General features: G+C 46.6%; 1 protein-coding gene across 1 annotated transcript in view; it reads left to right on the forward strand.

The window, feature by feature from the left end:
* The first annotated feature begins 8,969 nt into the window (after positions 1–8,969).
* LOC137351678 (fucolectin-like) overlaps positions 8,970–27,288 on the forward strand; it is a 105,256-nt gene continuing 86,937 nt past the window's right edge. Inside the window, exons 1-2 of the mRNA XM_068016381.1 lie at positions 8,970–9,002; positions 22,558–22,625. Of these exons, the coding sequence (XP_067872482.1) occupies positions 22,559–22,625 (67 nt within the window). The 5' untranslated portion in view covers positions 8,970–9,002; position 22,558. The remainder of the gene's footprint in view (positions 9,003–22,557; positions 22,626–27,288) is intronic.

The raw sequence follows: 27,288 nt of genomic DNA on the forward strand, positions 1-27,288 counted from the left end.
CTGCACTGAAGTGTCAGCCTGGATTGTCGGGTCAAGTGTCTGGAGTGGGTCTGGAACCTTTGACCTTCTCTCTAACGGGTGAGAGATTCCATTGAGCCACAATTAACACAAGTTTAGAAACTTCTCTTTCAGAACAGAACCGCTCTCTGACAAACTGACAGTTGGGAAAGGACATCCTGGTCCAACGAGATAACCGTTTGAAACACTGAGTGTGGTGTAATAGGTAACCGTTGCATTTTCCTCTGAATACAGCCTGTCATCACAACAGCGTCAATCCAAGGTCATGTACAATCAAACAGTTTAACACTATTGAAAAGTCATTGGCAAACAGTATTCAGGAAAATCCCAAGGCTTTTTATACTTATATAAAGAGCAAGGGGGTAACCAGGGAAAGGGTTGGTCCACTCAAGGACAGAGGAGGGAATCTATGTGTGGAGCCAGAGGAAATGGGCGATGTACTAAATGAGTACTTTGCATCAGTATTCACCAAGGAGAAGGACTTGGTGGATGATGAGCCTCGGGAAGGGAGTGCAGATAGTCTCAGTCATCTCATTATCAAAAAGGAGGAGGTGTTGGCTGTCTTGCAAAGCATTAAAGTAGATAAGTCCGCAGGGACTGATGGGATCTACCCCAGAATACTAAGGCAGGCAAGGGAAGTAATTGCTAAGGCCTTGACAGAAATCTTTGCATCCTCATTGGCGACAGGTGAGCCCCCAGAGGACTGGAGAATAGCCAATGTTGTTCCTTTGTTTAAGAAGGGTAGCAAGGATAATCCAGGAAATTATAGGCCGGTGAGCCTTACGTCAGTGGTAGGGAAACTATTAGAGAGGAATCTTCGGGACAGGATTTACTCCCATTTGGAAACAAACAAACTTATTAGCGAGAGACAGCATGGTTTTGTGAAGGGGAGGTCGTGTCTCACTAATTTGATTGAGTTTTTTGAGGAAGTGACGAAGATGATTGATGAAGGAAGGGCAGTGGATGTTGTCTATATGGACTTTAGTAAAGTCTTTGACAAGGTTCCTCATGACAGACTGGTACAAAAGGTGAAGTCACACGGGATCAGAGGTGAGCTGGCAAGATGGATACAGAACTGGCTCAGTCATAGAAGACAAAGGGTAGCAGTGGAAGGGTGCTTTTCTGAATGGAGGGATGTGACTAGTGGTGTTCCGCAGGGATCAGTGCTGGGACCTTTGCTGTTTGTAGTATATATAAATGATTTGGAGGAAAATGTAGCTGGTCTGATTAGTAAGTTTGTGGACGACACAAAGGTTGGTGGAGTTACGGATAATGATGAGGATTGTCAGAGGATACAGCAGGATATAGATCGGTTGGAGACTTGGGCAGAGAAATGGCAGATGGAGTTTAATCCGGACAAATGTGAGGTAATGCATTTTGGAAGGTCTAATGCAGGTGGGAGATATACAGTAAATGGCAGAACCCTTAGGAGTATTGACAGGCAGAGAGATCTGGGCGTACAGGTCCACAGGTCACTGAAAGTGGCAATGCAGGTGGATAAGCTAGTCAAGAAGGCATACGGCATGCTTGCCTTCATCGGTCGGGGCACAGAGTATAAAAATTGGCAAGTCATGCTGCAGCTGTACAGAACTTTAGTCAGGCCACACTTAGAATATTGCGTGCAATTCTGGTCGCCACACTACCAGAAGGACGTGGAGGCTTTGGAGAGGGTACAGAAGAGGTTTACCAGGATGTTGCCTGGTCTGGAGGGCATTAGCTATGAGGAGAGGTTGGATAAACTTGGATTGTTTTCACTGGAACGACGGAGGTGGAGGGGTGACATGATAGAGGTTTACAAAGGTATGAGTGGCATGGACAGAGTGGATAGTCAGAAGCTTTTTCCCAGGGTGGAAGAGTCAGTTACTAGGGGACATCGGTTTAAGGTGAGATGGGCAAAGTTTAGAGGGGATGTGCGAGGCAAGTTCTTTACACAGAGGGTGGTGAGTGCCTGGAACTTGCTGCCGGGGGAGGTGGTGGAAGTAGGTACGATAATGACGTTTAAGAGACATCTTGACAAATACATGAATAGGAAGGGAATAGAGGGATACGGGCCCTGGAAATGCAGAAGGTTTTAGTTTAGGCAGGCATTAAGATCGGCGCAGGCTTGGAGGGCCGAATGGCCTGTTCATGTGCTGTACTGTTCTTTGTTCTTTGTTCTTATTAATAATGAACAGAATTATTTTGGGGTATCTATCAGTCCCTCCAAAGTCAGCATGAAAACAGAAGGATTTAAAAAACATTATGACCAACTGAAACCTGGATTGAGTGCAGACCACAACAATACAAAACAATCATGCTAATATCGGGATTGGATCCACTCAGAAAGGAAGACTTGGCATTTATATAACACCTTTCATGACCACTGTATGTCCCAAAGTGCATTACAGACGATGCAGCACTTTTGAAGTGTTGTCATGTTGGAAACACACCAGCTAATTTATGCACAGCAAGCTCCCACAAACAGCAATGAGTTAATGATGAGATCATCTGTTATTATGTTGTCGGTTGAGGGCTGAATATTCAGCAGGATACCAGAGAGAGCCCCCCTGCTGTTCTTTGAATAGTGTTGAATAGTGATAGAGGATCTTAAACATTCACATTCTATTCATTCTTTCAGGGAATGGGGACATAGAAACATAGAAAATAGGAGCAGGAGTAGGCCATTCGGCCCTTCGAGCCTGCTCCGCCATTCGTTATGATCATGGCTGATCATCCAACTCAGTAACCTGTTCCCACTTTCACCCCATATCCTTTGATCCCTTTGGACCCAAGAGCTATATCTAACTCCTTCTTAAAAACATACAATGTTTTGGCCTCAACTGCTTTCTATGGTAGCGAATTCCACAGCCTCACCACTCTCTGGGTGAAGAAATTTCTCCTCATCTCAGTCCCGAAAGGTTTACCCTGTATCCTTAGACTATGACCCCTGGTTCTGGACTCCCCCACCATCGGGAACATCCTTCCTGCATCTACCCTGTCAAGTCCTGTTAGAATTTTATAGGTTTCTATGAGATCCCCCTCACTTGTCTGAACTCCAGTGAATATAATCCTCACTGACTCAATCTCTCCTCATACCTCAGTCCTGCCATCCCAGGAATCAGTCTGGTAAACCTTTGCTGCGCTCCCTCGATAGCAAGAACATCCTTCCTCAAATAAGAGACCAAAACTGCACACAATATTCCAGGTGTGGCCTCACCAAGGCCCTGTATAATTGCAGCAAGACATCCCTGCTCCTGTACTTGAATCCTCTCACTATGAAGGCCAACGTACCATTTGGCTTTTTTACTGCCTGTTGCACCTACATGTTTACCTTCAGCGACTGATGTACGGGAACACCCAGGTCTCGCTGCATATTCCCCTCTCTCAGTTTATAGCCATTCAGATAATAATCTGCCTTCCTGTATTTGCTACCAAAGTGGATAACCTCACATTTATCCACATTATACTGCATCTGCCATGCATTTGCCCACTCACTCAACTTGGTCAAATCACCCTGAAGCCTCTCTGCATCCTCCTCACAACTCACCCTCCCACCCAGTTTTGTGTCATCTGCAAATTTGGAGATATTACATTTAGTTCCCTCATCTAAATCATTAATATATATTGTGAATAGCTGGGGTCCTAGCGCTGATCCCTGCAGTACCCCACTAGTCACTGCCTGCCATTCGGAAAAAGACCCATTTATCCCTACTCTCTGTTTCCTGTCCGCCAACCAGTTTTCTATCCATCGCAATACACTACCCCCAATCCCATGCGCTTTAATTTTACACGCTAATCTCTTATGTGGGACTTTGTCGAAAGCCTTCTGAAAGTCCAAATAAACCACATCCACTGGCTTCCCCTCATCAACTCTACTAGTTACATCCTCGAAAAATTCTAGTCGATTTGTCAAGCATGATTTCCCTTTCGTAAATCCATGCTGACTCTGTCCGATTCTACAACTGTTCTCCAAGTGCTCTGATATAAAATCTTTGATAATGGACTCTAGAATTTTCCCCACTACCGACGTCAGGCTGACTGGTCTATAATTCCCTGTTTTCTCTCTACCTCCCTCTTTTAAATAGTGGGGTTACATTAGCTACCCTCCAATCTGTAGGAACTGTTCCAGAGTCTATAGAATCTTGGAAGATGACCACCAATGCATCCACTATTTCTAGAGCCACTTTCTTAATTACTCTGGGATGCATACCATCAGGCCCTGGGGATTTATCGGCCTTCAATCCCATCAATTTCCCCAACACCATTTCTCTACTAATACTGATTTCCTTCAGTTCCTCTCTCTCACTAAGCCCTGTGTTCCTCAACATTTCTGGTATGTGAAGGCAGACCAAAGTATGCATTTAGTTGGTCAGCCATTTCTTTTTTCCCCATAATAAATTCCCCTGTTTCTGACTGCTGAATTCAAATCCTTACAATCTTTTTCTCTTCACATACCTATGGAAACTTTTACAGTCAGTTTTTATGTTCCCCACAAGCTTACTCTCGTACTCTATTTTCCCCTTCTTAATCAATCCCTTGGTCCTCCTTTGCTGAATTCTAAACTGCTCCCAATCCTCAGGTCTGTTGTTTTTTCTGGCAAATTTGTCTGCCTCTTCCTTGGGATCTGATGCTATCTCTAATTTCCCTTTGGCTACCTTTCCCATTTTACTTTTGTGCCAGACAGGGATAAACAATTGTTGCAGTTCATTCTTGCACTCTTTAAATCTTTGCCATTGCCTATCCACCATCATCCCTTTAAGTAACGTTTCCCAATCCATCATAGCCAACTCGCGCCTCATACCTTCGTAGTTTCCTTTACGACGATTCAGGGCCCTAGTCTCAGAATCAACTACGTCACTCTCCATCTTGATGAAGAATTCTAACATATTATGGCTACTCATTCCCAGGGGGTCTCGCACCACTAGATTGTCAATTATTCCTCTCTCATTACACAATACCCAGTCTAGGATGGCCTGTTCTCTAGTTGGTTCCTCAATGTATTGGTCCAGAAAACCATCCCATTTACACTCCAAGAATTCCTCCTCTAGGGTATTGTGACTAATTTGATTTGCCCAATCTATATGCAGACAAAAGTCACCCATAATTACAGATGTTCCTTTATTGCATGCATCTCTAATTTCCAGTTTAATGCCATTCCCAACATCACCACTACACTTTGGGGGTCTATATACAACCCCCACTAACGTTTTTTGCCCCTTAGTGTTTCTCAGCTCTACCTATACAGATTCCACATCCTCACAGCTAATATCTTTCCTCACTATTGAGTTAATTTCCTCTTTAACCAGCAATGCAACTCCACTGCCTTTTGTTTTTTGTCTGTCCTTCCTAAATACTGAATATTCCTGGATGTTCATTTCCCATCCCTGGTCACCCTGCAGCCATGTCTCCGTAATCCCGACCATATCATACCCGTTTACATCTATTTGCGTGATTAATTCATCCACTTTATTGCGAATGCTCCATGCGTTAAGGCACAAAGCCTTAAGGCTTGTCTTTTTAACATTACTTGTCCCCTTCCCACTATTTTTCACTGTGGCCCTGTTTGATTTTGGCCCTTGATTTCTCTGCCTATCACTTTTTTTATTCCCCTTACTGTCTTTTGATCTTGTCTTTGATCCCCTCTTCCTCTGACTCTTGCAAAGGTTCCCATCCCCCTGCCATTTTAGTTTAAACCCTCCCCAACCACTCTAGCAAATACTCCCCCTAGGACATCAGTCCCGGTCCTGCCCAAGTGTAACCTGTCCAGTTTGTACTGGTCCCACCTCCCCCAGAACCGGTCCCAATGCCCCAGGAATCTAAAACCCTCCCCTTCACACCACCTCTTCAGCCACGTATTCATCCGATATATCCTGCTATTTCTACTCTGACTAGCACGTGGCACAGGGAGTAATCCTGAGATCACTACCTTTGAGGTCCTACTTTTCAACTTCCTTCCTAACTCCCTATATTCTGCTTTTAGGACCTCATCCTTTTTTTAAAAACCTATGTTGTTTGTACCAATGTGTCCCACGACCACTGGATGTTCACCCTCCCCCTTCAGAATGTCCTGTAACTGCTCTGAGACATCCTTGACCCGAGCATCAGGGAGGCAACATACCATCCTGGAGTCTCTTTTGCGGCCACAGAAAAGCCTATCTATTCCCATTACAATTTACGTCGTGGCTAGGCCAGCATTTGTTGCCCATCTCTAATTGCCCTTGAACTGAGTGGCTTGCTAGGCCATTTCAGAGGGCAGTGAAGAGTCAACCACATTGCTGTGGGTCTGGAGACACATGTAGGCCAGACCAGGTAAGGATGGCAGATTTCCTTCCTTAAAAGATATTAGTGAACCACTTGGGTTTTGATGACAATCCAATGGTCACCATAACTGAGATTAGCTTTATATTCCAGACTTATTTTATTAACTTTATGTAATTTTCCCCAGCTGGGGTGGGAATTAAACTCATGCCCCAGATCATTAATCCCGACCTTGGGATTATTAGTCCAGTAATGTAACCACTCTGGTACTGTACCCATTCTGTTATAAACCAGAAATAGGAGCTTCAGCTATGAGGTAACACATGATGAGTGGCCTCATGTCCTTGAAATGCCAGAAGGCTTGGAGGAGTCGTGCTCACTCTGCTATCAGCAATATTTGTCAGGCATTTGGTCGAGAGCCTTGTTGTGTAATCTGGAGGCTACTGGAGTGAATGGGAACCTTGCTAGTCAAAATTGTGTCAGTAAATTAGGAAAAAGCTATTTCCATTGGCCGGTGAGTTGGTAACAAGAGAGGAGAAACTTCCATCATTACTAGAAGAACAAATTAAAAGGCAGAGAGAATCTTACAGAGGGTTGTTAGGATACAGTACCTGAGCAGAAAGAGGGAGGGAAGCAGAATCCATAATCGGTTTCAAAGGGTAATATTGAAAAAGAAAAACTCGAGTCATTTTAAACAGACTCCAGAAGCTGGCTGAGTGTGTCTATTAGAGGTATAATGTATTAATTATTCCAAATTCTACCTAATTAAGCCTATTAGACCTATATTTCATGACAGTAGGACCACCTCAGCATGTGGGAGAGCAAATTTTGTTTTATCAAGGGCGGGGTGGAATATTAGAGGTCCTCACACTGAAGAGTGCCTGCAGAGTCTCATCGACAGGTTTGCAGCTGCCTGCAATGAATTTGGCCTAACCATCAGCCTCAAGAAAACGAACATCATGGGGCAGGACATCAGAAATGCTCCATCCATCAATATCGCCGACCACGCTCTGGAAGTGGTTCAAGAGTTCACCTACCTAGGCTCAACTATCACCAGTAACCTGTCTCTAGATGCAAAAATCAACAAGCACATGGGAAAGGCTTCCACTGTTATGTCCAGACTGGCCAAGAGAGTGTGGGAAAATGGCGCACTGACACGGAACACAAATGTCCGAGTGTTTCAAGCCTGTGTCCTCAGTACCTTGCTCTATGGCAGCGAGGCCTGGACAACGTATGTCAGCCAAGAGCGACGTCTCAATTCATTCCATCTTCGCTGCCTCCGGAGAATACTTGGCATCAGGTGGCAGGACTGTATCTCCAGCACAGAAGTCCTCGAGGCGGCCAACATCCCCAGCTTGTACACACTACTGAGTCAGCAGCGCTTGAGATGGCTTGGCCATGTGAGCCGCATGGAAGATGGCAGGATCCCCAAAGACACATTGTACAATGAGCTCGCCACTGGTATCAGACCCACCGGCCGTCCATGTCTCCGCTTTAAAGACATCTGCAAACGCGACATGAAATCCTGTGACATTGATCACAAGTCGTGGGAGTCAGTTGCCAGCGTTCGCCAGAGCTGGCGGGCAGCCATAAAGACAGGGCTAAAATGTGGCGAGTCGAAGAGACTTAGTAGTTGGCAGGAAAAAAGACAGGCGCAAGGGGAGAGCCAGTTGTGTAACAGCACCGACAAACAAATTTCTCTGCAGCACCTGTGGAAGAGTCTGTCACTCTAGAATTGGCCTTGAAAGCCACTCCAGGCACTGCTTCACAAACCACTGACCACCTCCAGGTGCTTACCCATTGTCTCTCGAGATAAGGAGGCCAAAGAAGAGGTATGGCAGCATACTGGTTATGTTATTGTACCAGTAATCCAGAGCCCTGGAGTAATGATCCAGCGATATCAGTTCAAATCTAAACCAGGCCGCTGGTGGAATTTAAATTCAGTTAATTAATAAATCTGGAACAAAAGGCTAGTCTCAGTAATGGTGACCATGAAACTATCAGGTTGTTGTAAAAACCCATCTGGTTCTCTAATGTCCTTTCAGGGAAGGAAATCTGCCATCTTTACCTGGTCTAGCCTACATGTAACTCCAGACCCACAGCAATGTGGTTGACCCTTAACTGCCCTCTGAAATGGCCGAGCAAGTCACTCAGTTGTATAGAAGTGGGCAATAAATTTTGGCCTTTCCAGCGTATTCATGTGAATATATTAACTTCAATCTAAGAAAGTCCCCAAAATTGCTGCAGCTCAGCACATCAGCCAGACTCTCTGCATTGAAACACCATCACCCTTGGTCCTCCACACTAACCCCTCGGGGAAATCAGTAACCATCACTGGCAGGTTAATTAGGGTCCACTTCCTGACCCCAGATCCTCATGAGGGTCAAAGGTTGAGGTTCCAGTGGGCCTAATCCTAGCCTCAGTTCAGGATCAGACAGAGCACCTATGTTGGGAAGACCCCCTCACTCCTTAGCTCTCAGTCTTGCTACACTTCTCCTTTCAAACAGAACATTTCCTCTTATCCCAAACTGTTTAACGGTCCTACACATGTTGCATATTCCTCTAGTTCTTCTATTTCTGAGGGCATTGCTCAAATTGATATTACCAAAGATTGACAAATGGCATCAAACCTATAGCCAATAGCAATGCAGTGTTAGCAGCATGTGACCCTGATCTACCTCTCAATTGCTGTGATATAAACTCTGATCAAACCGAGACTCTCAGCAACTGCGAAGATCCTACGCAAGGTGAGGAACATTTCCTGATCTCTTTTCCTGAAGTCTGTGTGTAGTCTAGGGATTGGGAGGTGGATCCATGTTGGGACAATCCCTAACACTCCTTTTCCTCAGTGTGCATCTTAATTCTGTATTAGGGCTTACGGACGGTACAAGGGGTACATGCTAGGGATCTATTTCCTCCTTTGGGTTGTTTTTCCCACTTGTCCATCCAGTCTCTGTGGATGCTTATGGTTGAGGTTATTGGCATTCACTGAATGCACTCCTATCAAAGTCCTCTCTCCAATTGTAGAAGTACCAGCCTGCTTCAAATCTTGGTTAAATAAGGGCAGAAAAATCCAATAGGTGTAGTGGTAATGTCACTGAACTAGTAATTCTGAGGCCTAGGCTAATGCCCTAGGCACATGGGTTCAAATCCCACCATGGCAGCTGGTGGAATTTAAAGTCAATTAATTAATAAAAATCCGGAATTGAAAGCTAGTCTCAGTAATAGTGCTATGAAACTACCATCGATTGTTGTAAAAACCTATCTGGTTCACTAATGCCCTTTAGGGAAGGAAATCTGCTGTCCTTACCTGATCTGGCCTACATGTGACTCCAGATCCACAGCAATGTGGCTAACTCTTAAAATGCCCTCTGAAATGGCCAAGCAAACCACTCAGTTCAAGGGCAATTAGGGATGGGCAACAAATGCTGGCTTTTCCAGCGATGTCCACCTCCCATGAAACGAATAAAAAAAAATTACGAACCTGAAAAACTAGAGAATGGTTCATATTTAAAGGACTTAAATTTTATAATAAATCATTAAAAGGCTGCTTACAGAGAGGGTGCAGAGGAGATTTACAAGAATGGTACATGATAGAATTCTTCATTAAGATGGAGAGTGAGAGAGTTGATTCCGTGACTAGGGTCCTGAATCTAAATAAAGGAAACTATGAAGGTATGAGGCGCGAGTCGGCTATGATAGATTGGGGAATGTTACTGAAAGGGTTGACAGTGGATAGGCAATGGCTAACATTTAAAGAGCACATGGATGAATTACAACAATTGTTCATTCCTGTCTGGCGCAAAAATAAAACAGGAGGGGTGGCTCAACCGTGGCTTACAAAAGAAATTAGGGATAGTATTAGATTCAAGGAGGAGAAATATAAAATGGCCAGAACAAGCAGCAAAACTGAGGATTGGGAGCAGTTCAGAATTCAGCAAAGGAGGACAAAGGGATTGATTAAGAAGGGGAAAATAGAGTATGAGAATAAGCTTGCAGGGAACATAAAAACTGACTGTAAAAGCTTCTATAGATATGTGAAGAGAAAAAGATTAGTGAAGACAAATGTGGGTCCCCTAGAGTCAGCAACGTGGTAATTTATAATGGGGAATAAAGAAATGGCAGACCAATTAAATACATACTTTGGTTCTGTCTTCACAAAGGAGGACACAAATTACCTCCCAGAAATGTTGGGGAACATAGTGTCCAGTGAGAAGGAGGAACTGTATGAAATCGGTATTAGGAGGGAAATGGTGTCAGAAAAATTGATGGGATTGAAGGCCGATAAATCCCCAGTGCCTGATAATCTACCTCCCAGAGTATTTAAGGAAATGGCCCTAAAAATAGTAGATGCATTGCTGGTCATTTTTCAAAATTCTATAGACTCTGGAACAGTTCCAATGGATTGGAGGGTAGCTAATGTAACCCCACTATTTCAAAAAGGAGGAAGCGAGAAAACAGGGAGTTATAGACCTGACATCTTTCTTTCTTTTGGGCCTCCTTATCTCGAGAGACAATGGATACGCGCCTGGAGGTGGTCAGTGGTTTGTGAAGCAGCGCCTGGAGTGGCTATAAAGGCCAATTCTGGAGTGACAGGCTCTTCCACAGGTGCTGCAGAGAAATTTGTTTGTTGGGGCTGTTGCACAGTTGGCTCTCCCCTTGCGCCTCTGTCTTTTTTCCTGCCAACTACTAAGTCTCTTCGACTCGCCACAATTTAGCCCTGTCTTTATGGCTGCCCGCCAGCTCTGGCGAATGCTGGCAACTGACTCCCACGACTTGTGATCAATGTCACACGATTTCATGTCGCGTTTGCAGACGTCTTTATAACGGAGACATGGACGGCCGGTGGGTCTGATACCAGTGGCGAGCTCGCTGTACAATGTGTCTTTGGGGATCCTGCCATCTTCCATGCGGCTCACATGGCCAAGCCATCTCAAGCGCCGCTGACTCAGTAGTGTGTATAAGCTGGGGATGTTGGCCGCTTCAAGGACTTCTGTGTTGGAGATATAGTCCTGCCACCTGATGCCAAGTATTCATCAGTAGTGGGAAAAATGCTAGAGTCCATTATAAAAGATGTAATAGCAGAGCACTTGAAAAACAATGACAGGATCGGACAAAGTCAACATGGATTTAGGAAAGGGAAATCATGCTTGACAAATCTACTGGAATTTTTTGAGAATATAACTAGTAGAATAGATAAGGGAGAACCAGTGGATGTGGTGTATTTAGACTTTCAGAAGGCTTTCGATAAGGTCCCACATAAGAGATTAGCATGCAAAATTAAAGCACATGGAATTGAGGGTAAGGTACTGACATGGATAGGAACTGGTTGGCAGACAGGAAACAGAGAGTAGGAATAAACGGGTCTTTTTCTGAGTGGCAGACAGTGACTAGTGGGGTACCGCAGGGATCAGTGCTGGGATCCCAGCTATTCACAATATATATTAATGATATAGATGAGGGAATTAAATGTAATATTTGCAGACAACACAAAGCTGGGTGTGAGTGTAAGCAGTGAGGAGGATGCAGAGAAGCTCCAGTGTGATTTGGACAGGTTGAGTGAGTGGGTAAATACATGGTAGATGCAGTATAATGTGGATAAATGTGAGGTTATTCACATTGGAAGCAAAAACAGAAAGGCAGATTATTATCTGAACGGCGATAGATTGGGAAAGGGGGAGGTGCAACAAGACCTGGGTGTTCTTGTGTACCAGTCACTGAAAGTAAGCATGCAGGTGCAGCAGGCAGTTAAGAAGGAAAATGGTATGTTGGCCTTCATAGTGAGAGGATTTGAGTACAGGAGCAGGAGTGTCTTGCTGCAATTGTATAAGGCCTTGGTGAGACCACATCTGGAGTATTGTGTGCAGTTTTGGTCTCCTTATCTGAGGAAGGATGTTCTTGCTATGGAGGGAGTGCAGTGAAGGTTCACCAGACTGATTCCTGGGATGGCAGGACTGACGTATGAAGAGAGATTGGGTCGATTAGGTTTGCATTCGCTAGAGTTTAGAAGAACGAGAGGGGATCTCATAGAAACCTACAAAATTCTAACAGGACTGGACAGACTAGATGCAGGAAGGATGTTCCCGATGGTGGGGGAGTCCAGAACCAGGGGTCACAGTCTAAGGATAAAGGGTAAGCCATTTAGGACTGAGGTGAGGAGAGATTTCTTCACCCAGACAGTGCTGAACCTGTGGAATTCTCTACCACAGAAAGCAGTTGAGGCCAAATCATTAAATATGCTCAAGAAAGAGTTAGATATAGTTCTGGGGGCTAAAGGGATCAAGGGATATGGGGAGAAAGCGGGAGCAGGGTACTGAGTTTGGATGATCAGCCATGATCATATTGAATAGCAGAGCAGGCTCGAAGGGCCGAATAGCCTACTCCTGCTCCTATTTTTTTATGTTTCTATGTCCAGGGATGAGGGACTTCAGTTAATGTGGAGAGACTGGAGAAGCTGGGATTGTTCTCCTTAAAGCAGAGAAGGTTGAGGGGAGATTTAATCGAGGTGTTCAAGATCACGAGGGGTTTTGACAGATTAAATAAGAACCTGTTTTCTGTGGCAGGAGGGTCGGTAACCAGAGGGAATAGATTTAAGGTAATTGGAAAAAGGACCAGAGGGAGATTTTTTATTGTTCACTTCCATGGGGAGGTGGGCATCACTGACCAGGCCAGCATTTATTACCCATCCCTAATGATGAAGAAACAATGTTTTTACACAGTGAGTTGTTGTGATCTGGAACGCGCTGCTTGAAAGGGCGGTGGAAGCAGATTCAATATTAACTTTCAAAAGAGAATTGGATAAATAGTTGAAGGTGAGAAACTTTCAGAGCTATGGGGAAAGAGGAGGAGAGTGGCAGAAGGGGAGAGCTGGCAAGGGCACATTGGGCCAAATGTCTGCCTCCGAGGCTGTATGATTCTTTAATATGCCGAGCACGGCAGTAGGTCACATGATGGGCTGGATTTTATGCGTCTGCTGCAGCAAATAAAAATGGCAATCTGCATGTGCGGACTGGGCACCGCCAGGCTGCCACAATCTACTGCTCAGCGGATAGTTTACATGTGCACATCAGCGTGCTCGATCCCACCCCCATCATGTGGAGGGGTCAGGCTGTCCATCCCCAGCAATGGGATCAGCTGCCCTAAGACAGTCCTCCCATCCAATTTACTTTTTTAAACTGAACCCCCCCCCCCTCACTGCTCCCATCAGAATTCTATCATCGCTCCTTTCCCACCCCCCAATAACAATACCCTTCCACCCGCCCCAAAACACTTACCTTGCAAACATGACCTTCTCACCCCCCCACAAACTGAACAAAGTTCACACGTCACTCCTTCTCAACATCCCCTACACTAACCATGAAAATTTGACCCCATCCTCTACCTCCTCCGCTCCCACATTAAAAATATTAACTTCCCTCCCTTGCCCACCTTGTCCACCACTTCGGCGCCCACTTTCCCCAGACGGGGAAGTGAAGATGTGTGAGTGCCGGCCTCCCGACCGTAAGGTTGCAGGTAGGTTTATAAATTTATGCATTGTGCTCATTTCAATATAGAAAGCAGGGTCCCAACCCCCAGTGGTGGGGGCGGGGGGGGGGCTGCCCCAGAGCCTTGCTGCTGCAGAGAGGATCATGCCTGGCTATCCCAGCACCGGGCTCCGTGGTGGGCTGCTGCCGAACGGTCTTCCGGCCTCCCCCGCCGCAGAGCCTGACATTGGGAGCTCTGTAAAATCCTGGCCAATGAATGGAGGGGGATCTGAGGGCAGTGATTAGTGAGTGAAATGGTTTCTGCTCTTGGTTTTCTGCCAGTCAGACAGCTCAAGGATAGGATAGAAGAACTGAAGAGGAAAATGGAAATGTCTGGGGGCTCAGTGAGTACGGTAAAAAACTCCTCGATGTCAACGGACTGGAAGGTGACCCAGTCAGAGAGAACAGAGGCTGGGGAAAGGGTGAGGGTCGACATCGTGCAGAGGAGATAGGAAGAGGGAGAGGCAGAGGGGAGAGGTCTTGATGTGAAAGCTGGAGAGGGGAGAGGCTTGAGGGTAGGAGAACAAGTGTGTGGGAGAGGAGAGGGAGGTGAGGACAGAGGGAGAGGATTGCTGGGCGAAATGGATGAGAGAAGGTGATGGGAGGGGCTGTAATGATTTTACATTCACCCTCCTTTAAATGGGTTTGGAGGTTTCCCTCTTGCACAATAAATTCTGCTAACTCACAGGGTCTTGTTATATTTTCCGTCAGTTGGTAAGAATCTCTCTCCCTGACAGGAAGTGGATACTTCCTCTGGGGCCCAAGTAATCCTGGCTTGTTAATCAGCAGACTTTATTCTTCATTCAGTCTCAAACCATTTTTATACTTAAGCATATTTTACAATTATCCTGCATTTTATACAATTTTAGATAGTAAAATGTGGCAATTTGGGTTATTGCAAGACACAGAATTACATATTGTACAATAATACTGAGAAGCCTCAATGATTTATCTACCTTGTCCACACACTCAGGCAGTCCATTCCACATCCTAATCACTTGCTGTGTAGAAAACATGTTGCTTTGGTTCTTTCGCCATTCACCGTCAATTGGTCTCCTCTGGTTCTTGACCTTTCCGCCAATGGGAACTGTTTCTCTCTATCTACTCTGTCCAGATCCTTCATGATTTTAAACACCTCTATCAAATCTCCTCTCAATCATCTCTTTAAGGAGAACAGCCTCAGCTTCTCCAGTCTGTCTACGTAACTGAAGTCCCTCACCCCTGGAACCATTCTCATGAATCTTTTCTACACCCTCTCCAATGTCTTCACATCCTTCCTAAAGTATAGTGCCCAGAATTGGATACAATGAGTAGGTTTTTGGTCAATGGGACCCCTGAGTGTTCCTCTTACTGAACTCCTCTATTGACCCCTTCTGCTATATATAATACTACTAGTGACAATTGGTGTACAGCAATAGTTGTTTCAAGATATTTATAGCAATGATAGACTTCAGATTTTTAATTATGTTGTTCCAAGTCACACACCATCCTGACTTGGAACTATAATCGCCGTTTCTTCACTGTCGCTGGGTGAAAATCCTGGAACTACCTTCCTAACAGCACTATCGGTGTACCTACACCCCAAGAACTGCAACAGTTCAAGAAAGCAGCTTACCACCAACTTCTCATGGCAATTAGAGAGGGGCAGTAAATACTGGCCTTGCCAGTGAAACCCGCATCTGAAAAATGAATTTTAAAAAACTGATGGACAGCTATAGCCTTTCAAGCCTCTTCTGCCATTCAAGCAGATCATGGCTGATCTGTATCCTAACTCTATCTATGTGCCTTGGCTCCATATCCCTTAATACTTTTGTCTAACAGAAGTACATCAACCTCAGAGTTAAATTGATTGATTGAGCAAGTACTGCTTTTTGTGCCAGAGTTCCAATTTTCTACTATCCTTTGCATGAAAAAGTGTTGCCTAACTTCTCTGCTGAATGACCTATCTCTTTTTTAAGGTTATGTCCCCCTTGTCCTTGATTCCCCCACCAGCAGTGAAAGTTTATCTCTGTCTACCCTATGAATTCATTCCAAAATCCTAAAGTGCTCAATCAAATCACTTTTACCCTTCTAGATATCAGGGAGTCATAGAATTATAAAATTGTTACAACACAGAAGGGGGTCTTTCATCACACTGTGTTTATGTTTGTAATTGGTAACTATGTAAATAAAGATAAAACGGTATAAAGGTTGGCTGAAGTTTTATTCTTCGCAACTGGATTTCTGGTATAGAGCACATTTCCCAGTAGCCTTTCGAATTCATTTCAGATGATTTATCTACCTTGTCCACACTCTCAGGCAGTCCATTCCAAATCTTAATCACTCACTGTGTAAAAACAGATTTTGTTCATGTTGCTTTGGTTCTTTCGCCATTCACCGTCAATTGGTCTCCTCTGGTTCTTGACCTTTCCGCCAATGGGAACACTTTCTCTCTATCTACTCTGTCCAGATCCCTCATGATTTTGAACACCTCTATCAAATCTCCTCTCAATCTTCTCTAAGGAGAACAGCCTCAGCTTCTCCAGTCTATCTAAGTAACTGAAGTCCCTCATCCCTGGAACCATTCTCATGAATCTTTTCTGCACCCTCTCTAATGCCCTCACATCCTTCCTAAAGTGTGGTGCCCAGAATTGGACACAATATTCCAGTTGAGACCAAACCAGTGTTTTATAAAGGTTCACCATAACTTCCTTGTTTTTGTACTCTATGCCTCTATTTATAAAACCCAGGATTCCATATCTTTATTAACCATTTTCTGAAATTGTTCTTCAACTTTCAATGATTTACAAACATTCTAACATCCGAATTAGGAGCAGGAGGAGGCCACTCGGCCTCTTGAGCCTGCTCCGCCATTCAATACATTCATGGCTGATCTGATTGTAACCTCAACTCCACATTCCCGCCTACCCCCGATAACCTTTCACCCCCCCTTGCTTATCAAGAATCTAGGTACCTCTGCCTTAAAAATATTCTGGAAAGATTGAATAGGCTGGGGTTGTTCTCCTTGGAACAGAGAAGGCTGAGGGGAGATCTGATTGAAATGTACAAAATTTTGAGGGGCCTGGATAGAGTGGAGGTGAAGGGTCTATTCACCTTAGCAGAGAGGTCAGTGACTAAGGGGCACAGATTCAGTGATTGGTAGAAAAATTAGCAGAGAGATGAGAACATTTTTTTTTAACCCAGAGGATGGTGATCGTCTGGAACTCACTGCCTGAAAGGGTAGTTGAGGCAGAGACCCTCAACTCATTCAAAAGGAGTCTGGATATGCACCTCAAGTGCCGTAATCTGCAGGTCGATGGACCAAATGCTGGAAGGCGGGTTTAGAATGGGTGGATTGTTTTTCAGCCAGCACAGACACGATGGGTCAAGTGGCCTCTTTCTGTGCCTTAAACTTTCTATGATACTAATACACTCTATGAACTCATCCTCAAGGCTGCCTTTGCCAATTTAATTTGTCTGGAGTTTTGAAGAATGAGAAGTGATCTCATTGAAACCTACAAAATACTTAAAGGGATGATGCAGGTAAGATGTTTCCCCTGGTTGTAGACTCCCCAACCAGGGACACAATTTCAAAAGAAGGGGGAAGCCACTTAGGACAGAGATGTGGAGAAATTTCTTTACTCAGAGGGTTGTGAATCTTTGGAATTCTCTACCCCAGAGGGCTGTGGAAGCTCAGTCATTGAGTATGTTTAAAGCAGAGATTGACAGATTTCTAAATACAAATGACAAAGGAGATATGAGAATAGTGTGAGAAAAAGGCGTTGAATCAGCCATGATCATATTGAATGTCGGGGCAGGCTCGATAGGCTGAATGGCCTACTCCTGTTCCTGTGATCCTATTTGCCTTCTTAACCCCCTTATCAACCTGTCCTGCTACCTTCAGGGATCTGTGGACATTCACCCAAGGTGAACACCTTTGCTTTGTTTGACCTCCCCAAATGCATCACCTTATTTCATGCCCTCTCTTTGCTTTCCTAATTTCCTCTGTGATTTCACCCCTCCACTTTCTATACTCTTCTCGGCTTTCTGTAGTATTGAGTTCTCGGTGTCGGAAATAAACTTTCCTTTTCTGCCTTATCTTACCCTGTAAGCTCCTTTACATCCCTGGGGCTCAAGACTTGGCTGTCTCACCCTTTTTCTTTGTGGGACAGTGTCTTACAACAATAGATTGTGGAACAAACTATGAAACAGACTATTTTAGATCTGGCAATGTGTAATGAGGCAGGATTAATTAATGATCTTGTGGTAAAGGATCATTTAGGCTGATGATCATAGCTTGATAGAATTTCACATTCAGTCTGAGGGTGAGAAGCTTATGTCTGAAACTTATGTCTTAAATTTAAATAAAGGCAATTACAAAGATATGAAGATAGACTTGGCTAAATTGAATTGGGAAAATAGGTTAAAAGATAAGATAGTGGATAAACCATGGCAGACATTTAAGGAGATATTTTATAACATTCAATAAAGATATATTCCATTGAGCAAGAAAGAATCTATGAGCCGGATGCTCCATCCGTGCTAACTAAATAAGGATGGTATTAAACTGAAAAGAAAAGGCATGGCACAGTGGCGCAGTGGTTAGCACCGCAGCCTCACAGCTCCAGGGACCTGGGTTCGATTCTGGGTACTGCTTGTGTGGAGTTTGCAAGTTCTCCCTGTGACTGTGTAGGTTTTCTCCGGGTGCTCTGGTTTCCTCCCACAGCCAAAGACTTGCAGGTGATAGGTAAATTGGCTGTTGTAAATTGCCCCTAGTGTAGGTAGGTGGTAGGGAATATGGAATTACTGTAGGGTTAGTATAAGTAGGTGGTTTTTGGTCGGCACAGACTCGGTGGGCCGAAGGGCCTGTTTTAGTGTTGTATCTCTAAATAAATAAAAATAAACAATGCTGTGAAGATTAGTGGTGGGCCAGAAGATTGGGAAAAATTTAGATACCAGTAGAGGATGACTAAAATAAAAGGGAGAAATTAAAATATGAGAATAAACTAGCAAGAAATTTAAGAACAGTCAATAAGAGTTTCTACAAGTATATAAAAATGAAGAGAATAGCTAAAACAAATATTGTCCCTTAGAGGGTGAGGCTGGGGAATTAACAATGGAAAACAAGGAAACGGCAGAAACTTTGAGGAAGTATGTTGAATCAGTCTTCACAGTAGAAGGCATTATGAGCATGCCAAGTATAGTAGAAAATCCAGAGGCAAAGAGGAGGAAGGAACTTGAAACAATCAATATCACTAGAGAAAAAGTACTAAGTAAACTAATGGGACTAAAAGCTAACAAGTCCCCTGGATCTGATAACCTGCATCCTCAGACCTGAAAAGAAGTGGCTGCAGAGATAGTGGATGCACTGGTTGTAATCTTCCAAAATTCCCTAGATTCTGGAAAGGTCCTAGTGGACTGGAAAACCACAAATGTAGCACCTCTGATCAAGAAAGGAGGGAAACAGAAAGCAGGAAAATATAAGTCAGGAAAATACTGGAATCCATTAATAAGGAAGCAGTAGCAGAATATTAAGAAAACATAATGCAATCAGAAAAAGTCAGCACGGTTTTACGAAAGGAAATCATGATTGACAAATTTATTAGAGTTCTTTGAGGATGTAACAAGCAGGGTGGATAAAGGGGAACCAGTAGATGTAGTGTATTTGGATTTCCAAAACGTTACTACACAAGAAAAGAGCTCATGTGATGGGGTAATATATTAGTATGGATAGAGGATTGGCTAACTAACAGGAAACAGAGAGTCGGGATAAATGGGGAATTTTCAGGTTGGCAAGCTGTAACTAGTGGAGTGCCACAGGGATCAGTGCTGGGACCTCAACTATTTACAATCTATATTAATGACTTGGATGAAGGGAATAAGAGTATTGTAGCCAAAATTGCAAATGATACAAAGATAAGTTGGAAAGCAAGTTGTGAGAAGGACACAAAGTGTCTGGAAAAGGGATATAGATAGGTTAAGTGAGAAAACAGAAACTTGACAGATGGACTATAATGTGGGAAAATGTGAGGTTGTCAACTTTGGCAGGAAGAATAGAAAAGCAAAATATTCTTTAAATGGAGAGAGACTGCAGAATGCTGCGGTACAGAGGGATCTGCGTGTCCCTTTGCATGAATCACAAAAGGTTAGCATGCAGATACAGCAAGTGATTCGGAAGGCAAATGGAATGTTGGTCTTTATTGCAATGGGGCTGGAGTATAAAAGTAGGGAAGTCTTGCTACAACTGCACAGAGCACTGGTGAGACCACACCTAGAGTGTTGTATACAGTTTTGGTCTCCTGATTTAAGGAGGGATATCCTTGCATTGGAAGCGGTTCAGAGAAGGTTCACTAGACTGATTCTGGAAGGGGTCGTCTTATGAGGAAAGGTTGAGCAGGTTGGGCCGATACTCATTGGAGTTTAGAAGAGTGAGAGGTGAACTTATTGAAATATGCAAGATTCTGAGGGGGGCTTGACAGGGTGGATACTGAGAGGATGTTTCCCCTCCTGGGGGAATCTGGAACTAGGGGACACAGTTTCAGAATAAGGGGTCTCCCATTTAAGACGGAGACAGAACAAAGAACAAAGAACAAAGAAAATTACAGCACAGGAACAGGCCCTTCGGCACTCCAAGCCTGTGCCGATTCAGATCCTCTATCTAAACATGTCGCCTATTTTCTAAGGGTCTGTATCTCTTTACTTCCTGCCCATTCATGTATCTGTCTAGATACATCTTAAAAGACGCCATCGTGCCCGCATCTACCACCTCCGCTGGCAACGCGTTCCAGGCACCCACCACCCTCTGCGTAAAGAACTTTCCACGCATATCCCCCCTAAACTTTTCCCCTCTCACTTTGAACTCGTGACCCCTAGTAATTGAATCCCCCACTCTGGGAAAAAGCTTCTTGCTATCCACCCTGTCTATACCTCTCATGATTTTGTACACCTCAATCAGGTCCCCCCTCAACCTCCGTCTTTCTAATGAAAATAATCCTAATCTACTCAACCTCTCTTCATAGCTAGCGCCCTCCATACCAGCAACATCCTGGTGAACCTCCTCTGCACCCTCTCCAAAGCATCCACATCCTTTTGGTAATGTGGCGACCAGAACTGCACGCAGTATTCCAAATGTGGCCGAACCAAAGTCCTATACAACTGTAACATGACCTGCCAACTCTTGTACTCAATACCCCGTCCGATGAAGGAAAGCATGCCGTATGCCTTCTTGACCACTCTATTTACCTGCGTTGCCACCTTCAGGGAACAGTGGACCTGAACACCCAAATCTCTCTGGACATCAATTTTCCCCAGGACTTTTCCATTTACTGTATAGTTCACTCTTAAATTGGATCTTCCAAAATGCATCACCTCGCATTTGCCCTGATTGAACTCCATCTGCCATTTCTCTGCCCAACTCTCCAATCTATCTATATTCTGCTGTATTCTCTGACAGTCCCCTTCACTATCTGCTACTCCACCAATCTTAGTGTCGTCTGCAAACTTGCTAATCAGTCCATCTATACTTTCCTCCAAATCATTAATGTATATCACAAACAACAGTGGTCCCAGCACGGATCCCTGTGGAACACCACTGGTCACACGTCTCCATTTTGAGAAACTCCCTTCTACTGCTACTCTCTGTCTCCTGTTGCCCAGCCAGTTCTTTATCCATCTAGCTAGTACACCCTGGGCCCCATGCGCCTTCATTTTCTCCATCAGCCTGCCATGGGGAACCTTATCAAACGCCTTACTGAAGTCCATGTATATGACATCTACAGCCCTTCCCTCATCAATCAACTTTGTCACTTCCTCAAAGAATTCTATTAAGTTGGTAAGACATGACCTTCCCTGCACAAAACCATGTTGCCTATCACTGATAAACCCATTTTCTTCCAGATGGGAATAGATCCTATCCCTCAGTATCTTCTCCAGCAGCTTCCCTACCACTGACGTCAGGCTCACCGGTCTATAATTACCTGGATTTTCCCTGCTACCCTTCTTAAACAAGGGGACAACATTAGCAATTCTCCAGTCCTCCGGGACCTCACCCGTGTTTAAGGATGCTGCAAAGCTATCTGTTAAGGCCCCAGCTATTTCCTCTCTCGCTTCCCTCAGAAACCTGGGATAGATCCCATCCGGACCTGGGGACTTGTCCACCTTAATGCCTTTTAGAATACCCAACACTTCCTCCCTCCTTATGCCGACTTGACCTAGAGTAATCAAACATCTGTTCCTAACCTCAACATCCGTCATGTCCCTCTCCTCGGTGAATACCGATGCAAAGTACTCGTTTAGAATCTCACCCATTTTCTCTGACTCCACGCATAACTTTCCTCCTTTGTCCTTGAGTGGGCCAATCCTTTCTCTAGTTACCCTCTTGCTCCTTATATATGAATAAAAGGCTTTGGGATTTTCTTTAACCCTGTTTGCTAAAGATATTTCATGACCTCTTTTAGCCCTCTTAATTCCTCGTTTCAGATGAAGAGGAATTTCTTCTCAGAGGATTGTTAGTCTTTGGAATTCTCCTCCCCAGAGAGCAGTGGAAGCTGGGTCATTGAATATTCAAGATTGAGTTGGACAGATTTTTGATCTACAAGGGAGTAAAGAGTTATGTGGGGAGGGTAGGAACATGGAGTTGAGGCCACGATCAAATCACCCATGATCTTATTGAATGGCAGAGCAGGCTTAAGGGGCCGAATGGACTTATTCCTATTTCTTATGTTCTTATGCACTTTCTCACAATTCTAAAACCTCCATTGTCAACGTGAATAACATTTCCACCTCTGTGTGATTCCTGCAGCATGAAGTTCTATTACCTGCTGGTGTTTGCCTGTCTCTGGGGAATTGCTGAAGCTCATCACAGAGCAGGTAAGAAATTAATGTGTGTGTCAGTTACCACTAGTTACAAACACGGGCAGGAAAACTAAGAAGGATCTGACTGCGGTTCAGCCAGTGTTTGATTCCCATTGACACTGGTTATTAGTACAGACTGGTGCTGGTCAGACTGGGTCAGTACTCAGTGACTGAGACCAGGTTCAGTCTGTGATGGATGGTACTGTCCCTGACTGACAGCTACCTGAGCACAAACAGTCACAACTCTGATAGGGGTCAGCGGAACATGGGCACAGCCGGGGGATGGTGTGTCTGTGTGTGATGGTCGGTGAGTCTGTCGCTGAGTCTGTGTCGGTGTGACTGTGTCGGTGTGTCTATGTCGGTGTGTCTATGTCAGTCAATCTGGGTCGGTGTGTGTCGGTGAGTCCCTGTCGGTGAGACTGTCGATGTGTTTGTGTCGATGTGTCTGTGTCAGTGGGTCTGTGTTGGTGTGTCTCTGTGTTGGTGAGTCTGTGTCAGGGAGTTTCAGCCAATGGGTCTGTGTCAGTGCGTCTGTGTCGGTGAGTCTGTGCCGGTGGGTCTGTGCCAGTGCGTCTGTGTCGGTGAGTCCGTGCCGGTGGGTCTGTGCCGGTGGGTCTGTGTTGGTGAGTCTGTGTTGGTGAGTCTGTGTTGGTGAGTCTGTGCCGGTGGGTCTGTGTTGGTGAGTCTGTGCCGGTGGGTCTGTGTCGATGAGTCTGTGCCGGTGAGTCTGTGCCGGTGAGTCTGTGCCAGTGCATCTGTGTCGGTGAGTCCGTGCCGGTGAGTCCGTGCCGGTGAGTCTGTGCCAGTGCGTCTGTGTCGGTGAGTCCGTGCCGGTGGGTCTGTGTTGGTGAGTCTGTGCCGGTGGGTCTGTGTCGATGAGTCTGTGCCAGTGGGTCTGTGTCGGTGAGTCTGTGCCGGTGAGTCTGTGCCGGTGGGTCTGTGCCGGTGGGTCTGTGTCGGTGAGTCTGTGCCGGTGGGTCTGTGTTGGTGAGTCTGTGCCGGTGGGTCTGTGTCGGTGAGTCTGTGTCGGTGAGTCTGTGTCGGTGAGTCTGTGTCAGTGAGTCTGTGTCAGTGCGTCTGTGTCGGTGAGTCTGTGCCGGTGGGTCAGTGCTGGTGGGTCAGTGCTGGTGGGTCTGTGTCAGTGCGTCTGTATTGGTGAGTCTGTGCCGGTGGGTCTGTGCCGGTGGGTCTGTGCTGGTGGGTCTGTGTCGGTGAGTCTGTGTCGGTGAGTCTGTGCCGGTGGGTCTGTGCCGGTGGGTCTGTGCTGGTGGGTCTGTGTCGGTGAGTCTGTGTCGGTGAGTCTGTGCCGGTGGGTCTGTGCCAGTGGGTCTGTGCCGGTGGGTCTGTGTCGGTGGGTCTGTGTCGGTAAGTCTGTGTTGGTGAGTCTGTGCCAGTGGGACTGTGCCGGTGGGTCTGTGTTGGTGGGTCTGTGTCGGTGAGTCTGTGTCGGTGAGTCTGTGCCGGTGGGTCTGTGCCGGTGGGTCTGTGCCGGTGGGTCTGTGTCGGTGAGTCTGTGTCGGTGGGTCTGTGCCGGTGGGTCTGTGCCGGTGGGTCTGTGTCGGTGAGTCTGTGTCGGTGAGTCTGTGTCGGTGGGTCTGTGCCGGTGGGTCTGTGCCGGTGGGTCTGTGCTGGTGGGTCTGTGTCGGTGAGTCTGTGTCGGTGAGTCTGTGCCGGTGGGTCTGTGTTGGTGGGTCTGTGCCGGTGGGTCTGTGCTGGTGGGTCTGTGTCAGTGAATCTGTGTCGGTGAGTCTGTGCCGGTGGGTCTGTGTCAGTGCGTCTGTGTCGGTGAGTCTGTGCCGGTGGGTCTGTGCTGGTGGGTCTGTGTCGGTGAGTCTGTGCCGGTGGGTCTGTGTCGGTGAGTCTGTGCCGGTGGGTCTGTGTCGGTGAGTCTGTGTTGGTAAGTCTGTGTCGGTGAGTCTGTGTCGGTGAGTCTGTGTCAGTGGGTCTGTGTCGGTGAGCCTGTGCCGGTGGGTCTGTGCTGGTAAGTCTGTGTCGGTGAGTCTGTGTCGGTGAGTCTGTGTCGGTGAGTCTGTGTCGGTGAGTCTGTGTCAGTGGGTCTGTGTCGGTGGGTCTGTGTCGGTGAGTCTGTGTCGGTGAGTCTGTGTCGGTGAGTCTGTGTCTATGCTCTCTGTCAGTGTAACTATGTAGGTGAATCTGTGTCTGTGTGTCTCTTGTCAGTGAGTATGTGTCTGTGTGTCTCTGTCGGTGAGTCTTAGTCGGTGAGGCTTTGTCGGTGCGTCTGTGTCGATGATTCTGTGCCGGTGTGAGTGTGTCGATGTGTCTCTGTCAGTGTGTCTGTGCCGGTGGGTCTGTGTCGGTGAGTCTGTGTCGGTGAGTCTGTGTCGGTGGGTCTGTGCCGGTGGGTCTGTGCCGGTGGGTCTGTGCCGGTGAGTCTGTGTCGGTGAGTCTGTGTCGGTGGGTCTGTGCCGGTGGGTCTGTGCCGGTGGGTCTGTGCTGGTGGGTCTGTGTCGGTGAGTCTGTGCCGGTGGGTCTGTGTTGGTGGGTCTGTGCCGGTGGGTCTGTGCTGGTGGGTCTGTGTCGGTGAATCTGTGTCGGTGAGTCTGTGCCGGTGGGTCTGTGTCAGTGCGTCTGTGTCGGTGAGTCTGTGCCGGTGGGTCTGTGCTGGTGGGTCTGTGTCGGTGAGTCTGTGCCGGTGGGTCTGTGTCGGTGAGTCTGTGCCGGTGGGTCTGTGTCGGTGAGTCTGTGTTGGTAAGTCTGTGTCGGTGAGTCTGTGTCGGTGAGTCTGTGTCAGTGGGTCTGTGTCGGTGAGCCTGTGCCGGTGGGTCTGTGCTGGTAAGTCTGTGTCGGTGAGTCTGTGTCGGTGAGTCTGTGTCGGTGAGTCTGTGTCGGTGAGTCTGTGTCAGTGGGTCTGTGTCGGTGGGTCTGTGTCGGTGAGTCTGTGTCGGCGAGTCTGTGTCGGTGAGTCTGTGTCTATGCTCTCTGTCAGTGTAACTATGTAGGTGAATCTGTGTCTGTGTGTCTCTTGTCAGTGAGTATGTGTCTGTGTGTCTCTGTCGGTGAGTCTTAGTCGGTGAGGCTTTGTCGGTGCGTCTGTGTCGATGATTCTGTGCCGGTGTGAGTGTGTCGATGTGTCTCTGTCAGTGTGTCTGTGCCGGTGGGTCTGTGTCGGTGAGTCTGTGTCGGTGAGTCTGTGTCGGTGTGTCTGTGCCGGTGTGTCTGTGCCGGTGGGTCTGTGTCGGTGGGTCTGTGCCGGTGGGTCTGTGCCGGTGGGTCTGTGCCGGTGGGTCTGTGTCGGTGAGTCTGTGTCGGTGAGTCAGTGTCGGTGAGTCTGTGCCGGTGGGTCTGTGCCGGTGGGTCTGTGCCGGTGGGTCTGTGTCGGTGAGTCTGTGTCGGTGAGTCAGTGTCCGTGAGTCTTTGTCGGTGGGTCTGTGTCGGTGAGTCTGTGTCGGTGAGTCTGTGTCGGTGAGTCTGTGTCAGTGAGTCTGTGCCGGTGGGTCTGTGTCGGTGAATCTGTGTCGGTGGGTCTGTGTCGGTGGGTCTGTGTCGGTGAATCTGTGCCGGTGAGTCTGTGTCAGTGGGTCTGTGTCGGTGGGTCTGTGTCGGTGGGTCTGTGTCGGTGAGTATGTGTCAGTGAGTCTGTGCCGGTGGGTCTGTGTCGGTGGGTCTGTGTCGGTGAATCTGTGCCGGTGGGTCTCTGTCGGTGATCAGTGTCGGTGAGTCTGTGCCAGTGGGTCTATGTCGGTGATCAGTGTTGGTGAGTCTGTGCCAGTGGGTCTATGTCGGTGATCAGTGTCGGTGGGTCTGTGTCGGTGGGTCTGTGTCGGTGAATCTGTGCCGGTGAGTCTGTGTCAGTGGGTCTGTGTCGGTGGGTCTGTGTCGGTGGGTCTGTGTCGGTGGGTCTGTGTCGGTGAGTCTGTGTCGGTGAGTCTCTGTTGGTGAGTCTGTGTCAGTGAGACTGTTTCGGTCAGTCTTTGTCAGTGTATCTCTGTCGGTGGGTCTGAGTTGATGAGACTGTCGAAGTGTCTGTGTCGGTGAGTCTGTGTCAGAGTGTCTGTCTCCCAGTGTCTGTATTGGTGAGTCTGTGCCGGTGCGTCTGTGTTGGTGAGTCTTTGTAGGTGAGTCTTTGTAGGTGAGTCTCTGTCGGTGAGTCTGTGTCGGTGAGACTGTGTCGGTGAGACTGTGTCGGTGAGTCTCTGTCGGTGTGTCTCTCTCGGTGTGTCTCTCTCGGTGTGTCTGTGTCGGTGCAGCTCTGTCGGTGAGTCTCTGTCAGTGACTCTGTGTCGGTGAGTCTCTGTCGGTGAGACTGTGTCGGGGAGTCAGTGTCGGTAAGTCTGTGTCTATGGGGCTGTGTCGGAGTGTATGTGTCAGTGAAACTGTGTCGGTGAGTCGGTATCAGTGAGTCTGTGTTGGTGAGTCTGTGTCGGTGAGACAGTGTCAGTGTTTCTGTGTCAGTGACCCGAAACGTTAACTCTGCTTCTCTTTCCACAGATGCTGCCAGACCTGCTGAGTGGTTCCAGCATTTCTTGTTTTTAATTACAGAGGGAGGGGTTAGTCTGAGAGAGGAGATAGTGAGACACAGACTGAGGGAGGGGATAGTGAGACACAGATTGAGGGAGGAGTTAGTGATACACAGACTGAGGGAGGCAATAGTGAGACTCAGACTGAGGGGAGGAGATAGGGAGACACAGACTGAGGGAGGAGATAGTGATACTCAGAC

The sequence above is a fragment of the Heterodontus francisci genome, chromosome 2 (assembly GCF_036365525.1).
Source record: "Heterodontus francisci isolate sHetFra1 chromosome 2, sHetFra1.hap1, whole genome shotgun sequence".
NCBI lineage: Eukaryota > Metazoa > Chordata > Chondrichthyes > Heterodontiformes > Heterodontidae > Heterodontus > Heterodontus francisci.